The 9,318-nt window shown below is 33.9% G+C and overlaps 1 protein-coding gene across 1 annotated transcript in view; it reads left to right on the top strand.

Moving 5' to 3' along the window:
• Nucleotides 1-9,047: 9,047 nt before the first annotated feature.
• C3G (C3G guanyl-nucleotide exchange factor) overlaps nt 9,048-9,318 on the top strand; it is a 73,160-nt gene continuing 72,889 nt past the window's right edge. The window contains exon 1 of the mRNA XM_011502134.1: nt 9,048-9,228. Within this exon, the coding sequence (XP_011500436.1) occupies nt 9,048-9,228 (181 nt within the window). The remainder of the gene's footprint in view (nt 9,229-9,318) is intronic.

The following is a 9,318-nucleotide window of genomic DNA, read 5'->3' as shown; positions in this document are numbered from 1 at the left end:
GATGAAAGAAAACAAAATACATGTTGACTCTCAAAAATTTAACATCCATTTTAATTAAAAGTGTCTTGATTTACTTCCTCCTAATTTTCGTATTTTAAATAAAAATATTAATATTCTCCATTTATTAATCCGAAAGGAACGTCACACACACGCGCATGCACACACGTCTTTTTGCACGCGTTTGCTGCAGAAAATTTCTTCTAACAATAAAAATTTGACTGATATATTATGAAGAAACTGAAGTTGTAAAATAAATATCGCTTGAAACACAAATTACTAATGCTACTAAATATAATAGACAAATGGAATTATGGTTTGAGAAAATATAACGTGCAATTGTATAATCAAGTGAAACGTAGGAAGTAAGTAACCTGTCGATCAGCGACAATACGATAATAAAGACTCATAATTTTCACTGCGAAAGTTGGGCGAGTGCGACTCGAAATAGTGGAGTGGGCGGTCGAAGTTGGAAAAGGTAAAGCAGGTCAAATATGAAGACGAAGCGACTCGGTGGCACTGATAATGTATAATTAATATTAAAGTCTCAAAATGGATGGCCTCTTACGCTGCTTTCAGAATATTGAGTACCACTGGGCCCCTGCATGCACAAACGATCGCTTAAGAAAACTTATAACCTGCCATATATGTCGAACCACTCGGGTTATTACCGCGAGTTTCCCGACACGTCTGTGTAACTTTTCATTTCATCGATGCATTTGTCATGATTTGCGCAAGTTTTGAGATGAGACGATCGAGCGTGAATTAGTTTTCTAGTTAATAATATGTTTGTGTATATATATATATATATATCAATGACCCTTCAACTACAGATGGAGCTACTCGAACGAATTACATTGTAATTGGATGTGCGCAGTGAGATGCCTGTGCGAAATAAAATTCACCCCTTCAATTATTCTCGTGACAGACAAACTCACACTTTCCCTTCAATTTGCATTTTCGTATTTCTCGCTGGCATTATTCATAACTTTACCAATAAATAGCAGTTCGTTTTTAAATTACGTTAACATTACGCAAATACGGAAAGGACCTTTTTTTCTTTATAGGCTGTTGCGCCGCTGTAATTCGCCAAGACAATTTCTCCCTCCCTTACCTAATGCAACTGTAGATACGCTAATGAAAAATCGCTCACGGATAGTGCCATTGTCGTTATCGAGTGCACGTGAAATTTTGCAAACGTAAAAGACACGACGACATCGTTCAAGTTTTAATCGAAAAACTTGGAATAATGCTCAGCATGGCCCTCCCTACCGTTTTGACAATGCCATTCGTCCAAGAGTAAAACGAGTTTTTATTGCTACTAGACGAAGACGCGTCTGAGTTACGAGCGTTTCGCTTCTGCCGTATGCTTTGTGCTGGCCAACCCTTTTTCCTTTTCACTACCCTTCACTTGGTTTTTAAACTCAATTAGTTTTAAGCGCACTCGAATCTTTTAATTGAATCTTTATTACAATCTTGCAATGCAATCAATCTTGTCCAAGATAATGGGATAAAAACCATAGTTCACACGATTTCTTCGCAAATTGATAATTATGAAAAATTGAATCGATTCTCTCACACTCATTCTCGGAATTCTTAGCCTACGAATATGAATTCCGATAGTTTTTTTTTTTTTTTTTTTTTGTATAAATTTTTACTCTATTTTTTATAGATTAACGTTGAAGACATTGGAAATCACTGGGGAATATTTGCTTTTAACGAATTAACGGACCTCGAAAAGTCAGTGATAATTAACCCGAAGGTTTCACTATTAACTATTTCCTCTGCAATAACAGTTTTTCACTCAATCAAATTCACCTTTATCGATCATCTTCTTGTCGGAAATTGATGAAATATGTTTGGACGCGAGGAAGCCAAGTTTATCTCAGTGTTTTCATAAAATAGACAACGTATCGTGGAGGGACGATAGAAAAGCACGCGATAATCAGTTAATACAAATACAAATCCTCGTTGTACGATTATCCGATAAAACGTATTTCAATTAGCACGAATTTCAATACGTGGCTGTATAAAGCATAATATAAGGTATGAAATTATTCGTCCAAGTGTTAAGAGAGTGAAGAGGGATGAGGTGAATAGCGGGATATTAAAATAACTGCCACTGTAACATTTACTTGTTAAATTATGAAGGGCGAAGGCCCAACGACGCCACGAAATTGCCCGAAAAGCGGGACTAAAGGGAGTCGAGTGGGTGGAGGTGGCTAAATCGACGAAAGCATGTCGAAAGCTTAGCCGCCTGGAGTAAAGCTCGTGCATAGGTACACAAGTAGACACGCCTCGCAATGCAAATGCGAATTATCCGGATTCTCTCTCTCTCTCTCTCTCTCTCTCTCTCTCGCGCGCGCGCGCGCGCGATAGCTCCTTGTCGTAATCGGGCGCGTCGCGCGCTTGCACACGCGTAACCTCCAAGTAACCTGTGCGCGCTCCTCCCGTATCCTATAAAATTGCCTTATATCCCCATTAAAGTGTCGTTTTACATGAGTGTGGCCTTGTCACGGGAGACTGTGCCCCCCTTCCCCCCCCCCATCCCGAAGAAATGATTCAAAGGACTCTGATAACTGCTCCGTCGAACCTTTACGTAAACGTCGTCTTTATCTCGGGAAAACACCGTTGTAATGGCTGATACGCAAGTGCATGCGTTATTTTATCCATAAAGAAGGATATTGGTGTGATAGGAGGAGGTATTTTTCTTTAATTTCATTCGCCTATTCTGGAAACACGCATCTGTCGGCTTCACGTGCTTCTCGAGGTTGCAGATGATCGGAGAGGCGGAATCTCGTAAAGTGTCAAGGCGTCGTGAGTATTGAAATTAAAGACTGATACTTAAATTTCACTTCAACTTCGAACAAAGGCTCAATTTATTTCTTCCTTTTAGTTAATTCCCTAAGCTTTGACGCAGTGTTTTGATCAAGTTTTTTAAAAAAAAAAAAAAAAAAAAAAAAAAATAAATAAATAATAAATAAAAGAAGAAAAAAGGTATATAAAATTTTTACAACAATTTCCTAGATCAAGATTGTCTTTTAAACGTCTAGTTCTAGCTCTTTGATATTGAACTTTCAAATTGCTTTATCCCTTTTTAAATTAGAATTAAATGGGAATGATGCGCACGAAGTAAATAAATTATGAGCAAGCGTGGCATATTTCAGAAGACAAAGGTGCTGATCTGGAGTGACACTATTCTAAAGTATTGATTCTAAAATATTAATACTATTGATTGTAAAAAAAGACTTTGATTTTCAATTGAGATACCAATATAATAAATACATAAAATATATGACTTTATTGTATTCGATGAAAATTCACTTGAATATATCATACACTTTCTCTATATAATTTGTTCTGCAAAAATTTCAATTATTCTATATTATTTTATTGATTTCATCAATACGCTTCTCATAAGATTGCATCAACATTTGTTTATTTTCAACACAATTCCCGTATTAATACAGTATATTACTTATAATTTATGTACCTTCACTTCTAGTCATATATTTTTTATTTTCGTATTTAAAAAATATTATCCATAATATATGAAAATATATAGAATATGCAAATAATGTAAGTATATGTAGAAATTAAAATGGTATGGAATCTTATTGAAATCAATAAGTTAAATGCATCTTACATTGTTTTTATGTTTTTCCTACGTTTCATTTCTAATTAAATAACGTTGTTTTTAGATAATACGATAAGTAAATGGTTCACATTGCAATTTAATATTATTGTTTTTTCATCTTGATTTTCTTATTTACACAACATCAATCCAAAGTAAAAAAAAAAAAAAAAAAAAAATAATGTAAAAAAAACATTATCAGTTAAATAATGTAAATATTAATTGTAATATTCCATAATGAACGTAATATTAAGATTAAAGAAACCTGTAAAATAAAATTGTAGTAAAAAAACGCGTACTTCAAAGAGAACATGTTTAAAGTTCAATAATAATATGATGATTAGCCAATTTAATAATAATGTAGATTAAGTGAATCTGCGATAACAGTTCAAATTTATCTATTTTGTGTGAAATTTTTACTGCGTATTGCGGAGGCCCGCGGTAAGACATTAAGTTTTGCCTACAAAGTTATGCTAATGCATAATAATAAGGTAGTAATTGTAGATCGAAAACAATGATTTTTAACCAGAAAAATCTATAAATTTTAAAGAGAATAAAACAATATATTTTTTAATAAATTATTGAGATTGATTTTTTTTTTTTTTTTTTTTTTTTTTTTTTTAATGAGTAAAGTGAACTTTAATATGATAAGTATATAATATTCTTATGTTATTTTCATATTATTGGAAATGTTGTTAATGGATTGTCAATTTTAGCTAACAATTATAGATAAGCAGAGAATCGTTTATTAAACTGTTGGGTATAATTAGTTTCATTCCAAGTTTATCTGAAAAGACGTTCATTGTAAAAAGAACGAGAGTAGTCGAGTTACGCTAGATGTACGATATCTTTATCTTTGAATGTCAGTAAAACATACACAATCAGTTTTGTCCTATAAGTTTTCTCAGTGGTGAGGTCTGAGGGAATATTGGACATTTCATTGGGTCGGTGCAGATTTTTCTTATTGATTTGTTTTGCGCAAACTGGCGAGAGTTCAAGGTCCAAGCTTTATCGCACTCTCAAAAGCTTAATTATTAGTTATTAATAATTGGCGGATAAAGAGCCTTAAAAGCTTAAAAGAGCTTAATCGAAGAATACTGCTGTTACGGGAGGTGGTGGTGGTGGTGGTGGTGGTGGTGGTGGTGGTGGAGAAGATTGCTAGATCTATATGTGCCGCATTTAAAATAATGAATATAATGATAAGGCAGCCTTGGATTAAGTAATGTGAAAACGATATTTGCACAATGATATATTAAAATCACGTGAATTATGGGTAATAAAGTCTTCCCAATGAAAAAATTATGCGTCACCCATAATTACAAGGCAAAGGAAGGGGACAATGTTGTTTACGATGAGAGTGAAATAGATTGGTCGCGTTCGTTACGGAAAAAGCGAGAAGAAGTTGGAAGTTTGAGCGCAACGGAGCCGGAAAAGCACGTACATCGCCTGGGAAATGCAGCAGCTAAAAAGGGAAGTGACGGGTAGTAGTAGTAGCGGTCGAGTGAGCGTGAGGCGGTGATTATGGGACCCTGCGAGGGGCAGAGGGGAGAAAGTCGAGTTCGGGAGAGCGAGGAGATGGGGCGGACATCATCGCAGCAAGGAAGCAGCGGCCACGTATTTGCGGCAGATGGGGAGAGACACAGAGAGGAGCACGTAGAGGAAAGGACGGCAAGCGGAATCGAGACGAATCCGAGGCTGAGAGACGAAGAAGAAATTGGGAGTTGAGTCGGGGGAATTGAAAGCGAGACCGGTGGACAATGGGAGAGAATAACTTTTTAAATTTAATAGGATGCATGGGAGAATTTTATAAATATCGCGTTCACTTAGCCCAACGATACTTGGTCCTTAGCCATAATCTTTCTTCCTTACGAATGATGAAATAGAGCCTCTAGTTTTAAAAAAGGACTTAATTATCTCATCGAATATGTGATATGATGATAAAGCAATTCGTTTTAATGAGTTATTTGGCGATAAAATCTGTACGGTTAATATAAAACGCTTTTATTAATGAATTTACAAATTTTGTCTGCACTTTTATTAAATTTTATTAACCAACAGCATCATCAGTCTATCTATCCTTAATAATGTTGAAAATGTTTCGAGCCAAACACTAACCTCAATGTTATTTGTGTGTTATTGAGTAAAATCTTGAGAATTACATATAATAATAAATTTAATTAAAATTTGTACGAAGCCTTATAAAAGTAAGGATCACAATTGTTTATATTTATATTAGCTTTATTTATCATTCCATTGCCGAGTTTCTACGATTAATTCTTATCGATTTTGCTATATATGTGCATATATATATATATATATATATATATATATATATAATTTCTATTCAGCAGACAAACATTTGTCAAATTAATAGACAACACTACTTATTCAATTTTCTTTTATTAAATTATTAATTACTAAATTATATCTATTAAAATTTATGATAATAAAATATAATTTACGTATTAATTGTCAATATAAGCATTGGTTTTAAGGTACTTAAATTGGTAAACGAATACGTCTATTTTCTTACGATAACAACTTGTTTTTTAATTTGATTAGATTTTGATTAATAATAGACTCAGAGCTGTTTTAAATTGCAAAATTAGCTGAAGAGTTGTTATCCGAATGATTTTATCAAAACCTTTAATTTGGTTAAAGTGCTTCCGGTGTACTTTCAATTGATCAATCATCTTATAGCTGAAGATTCGTTTCAAACTCAGAAAAACTGTTGTAATTTTTAACTCAAAAGAATCTGTCGCACGTACTTAGGTCGAGATAAATTTCGAAATTTTATTCTAATAATTCATTGGAACATCAACAGATGAAATGATATTATGTTCAATCACGAATCAAATAATATCTCACACACACACACACACAAACATATATTTATATATAGTATGAAAATAGTATGTTAAACAATAATTGAATTTTGGAAAAAATATTCTTATTAAAAAACAATTTCAAATTGTATTAAATAATTGCCTTAATTTGAATGTCATTTTAATAATAAATAGTATGTATTTTCTATAGTATTACGAATAATGTTCAAGTAATTTATGCCAATCAATGTTATAGTCCATCTTAAGACGTTAAATCTTATATTATCATATTAAAACAAAATTTAAGCTATAAAATTAAAAAATATATATATTATATAATAGTGTAGAATTGTAATAATACATAATTTAGGAAATATTTTATGCAAAAAATCTCCGTCGGAAAAATACTTAATTCGCAATTTCCTTACACATATTTTAGTTTCATAATTAAATTTTGTATAATTTGTAATTTTGAAAGCTAAAATGATTTAAAATGTGTGTACTTAATATCTGTGTCACGCGATTTATTAGATTCCTTAGATGGATCAAATGTATATTCTGTGTAGCTATATTTTCATTATTAAGACCAAAGATTAAACATACATTTTTATCATTTTATTGTATCATTCATATTAATTAGCATTATGTTGTTTTCCTGATACTGGAATATAAAAAAGATAATTTAGACGATTATTAGAAATATAGGGTGTACGATTGGAAATATAAATCTCTACATTTATCGATTGTACTAATTGCGTTAAATACAATAAAGTAAGAAAAATACAAATTAATTTTCTAAAAATTTTCTAAAATTAACTATAAGATTTGCATTGCAAATACGTACGATTCTTGTACTATATACATTGTCTTTTATCATATGTATATTAAATAATTTGTAAGACAATATTTATATAATTTGTAAGTCTATATTTAGATAATTCCGTTTATTTGATATTAAACTTGAAATGAAATATAAAATAAATTTTTCATAATCGATTTTATTATTCATTAAATATTTTATTTAAAAAGAAAATTGTAGTTCAATGTACATGTAATTTAATATTAAACACTAAGTAAATTTAATCGAACGATCGTTTTATTTAAAAATAAATTGTTTGAACGAACGTATTTGAAATGTTTAATATACAAAAGAATATTGTTAAAGTCTGATTATATATAATAAATGTTTATATATATATATATATATATATATATATAAATTAGTTGTTTTATTTTACATTTTTTAATTTACCAAACTATGGAGGTCAATAATTTCAATTGGACAATCTACATAAAAAGCCGTTAAACGATTTTGAAAATTAATTTTCTGATTGTTTATTTAAAAAATTAAATAGTCTTTACAATTAATAACATCATATAAAAAACAAAGTAAAAAAAAAAAAATTTTTTTTTTAATATTTTTTTTATAGAATTGTTTAAAAGATTTCATTATCATCTTTATTTCTTTTTTTTTCATCTGAAAGTATCATATTTTTCTTATCAATATTTGAAACTTTTTCTATCGGATCGATCGTTCTACATCCACGCGTCCATACACACGCGTGTAAATAGAATTAAACGAATCGCCGCAATATATTTATATAATTTTACAAAAGACGAGGCCAATTTGGGTTAATTCATAAAAGCCATAGAGGACAGATCAACTTTATATTTAGATGCTCTATCATTATTGAGTAGATTGTAAATGTTAATTAGTTATAATTGGATTTTATGCTTGTACTTTTCTCCGGCTTTATAGTGCACATTGGCGCAGCTGTACGTTCTATTTTTTTTAATAGTTTTTAAATTCACAGTTGTCTAGAGATCGTCAAACTTCGTTTGCATAAGCCGATAGTTGTTTTCTCGGATAGTTCTTTAGTCGGTGGATATGAATATGGAATAAAGTGAGAGAGACTTCGAGTAATCGTAGCAGAATAGATAAGCCTCCGAATAAATTCCACGTACCAAAGCGTAACTGAGCCGTCAGCATTGTGAAAATTATTAAAACTATTTTGATATTTCACGGAGGATATTTCATTTGGTGATTGGGCGAAAGTGTACTCGAGTCGTCAGCAACACACGGACTCTCGAATCGCCGTGATAGGACAGTCGTAATCCCTCACCTTTGCAGCCACGCGCTCCCAAAACGGGTCTTGTCTTTCTCGGCTCTCGACTCGGCACAAAAGTCACAAAATCCGTCGGCCGAAAAGGGTTAAGCCAGGCTTTTTCCTCCCCAGCCCCGGCCTGGCCTCCTTCCCATCATAACTCACATCCTCGTCGCAGTAAAAAGTGCGAGCGCGACGACGACGGCGGCGGTAGCGGCGGCAGCGGCGGCAGCGGCGGCAGAGGTAGCGACGGTAGCGGTGGCGGTGGCGGTGGCGGTGGCGGTGGCGGCGGCAGCGGCAGCGGCAGCGGCAGCGGCAGCGACAGCGACGGTGGCGTTCGAGTGCCGAGAATAGGCGGCGGCGGAGGAAGCCCTCCGCTAGGATGTGGGTGAGGAGCGGTGTGGGCAGAGACGGTTTTTGGCGTGGTGGTGGTGTGCGAGGGGAGGGGAGGACGCCCGACGTCGTCGTCAAGTTCGTTAGCAGTCGATGCGCGAACAGCACGCGCACCGGACGCCTCGAGTCGCGATATCTGCCGGCGACTTCGTACGGGAGGAGAGGATTCGTGGGCCAGTGAAGAGCGCCGAGAGAGAAGAGCCTTTTCCACTTAACCTGTCGGGTAAATTCGTAAATTTGGAGAAGCCCCCACTGCCCAGACATTGCCGGAAAGGTAATTATTCGTTCGCATTGCTGTAGCGTGGGAAGTTTGCCGTAGATTAGCCGCGAGCCACGATTTTGCCGTTGCTTCGTAAAGCTTCGG

Source organism: Ceratosolen solmsi, unplaced genomic scaffold (assembly GCF_000503995.2).
Source record: "Ceratosolen solmsi marchali unplaced genomic scaffold, CerSol_1.0 scaffold43, whole genome shotgun sequence".
NCBI classification, from domain to species: Eukaryota; Metazoa; Arthropoda; class Insecta; order Hymenoptera; family Agaonidae; genus Ceratosolen; species Ceratosolen solmsi.
Note: the sequence above shows the minus strand (reverse complement) of the source record. Positions and strands in the feature narration are given on the sequence as shown.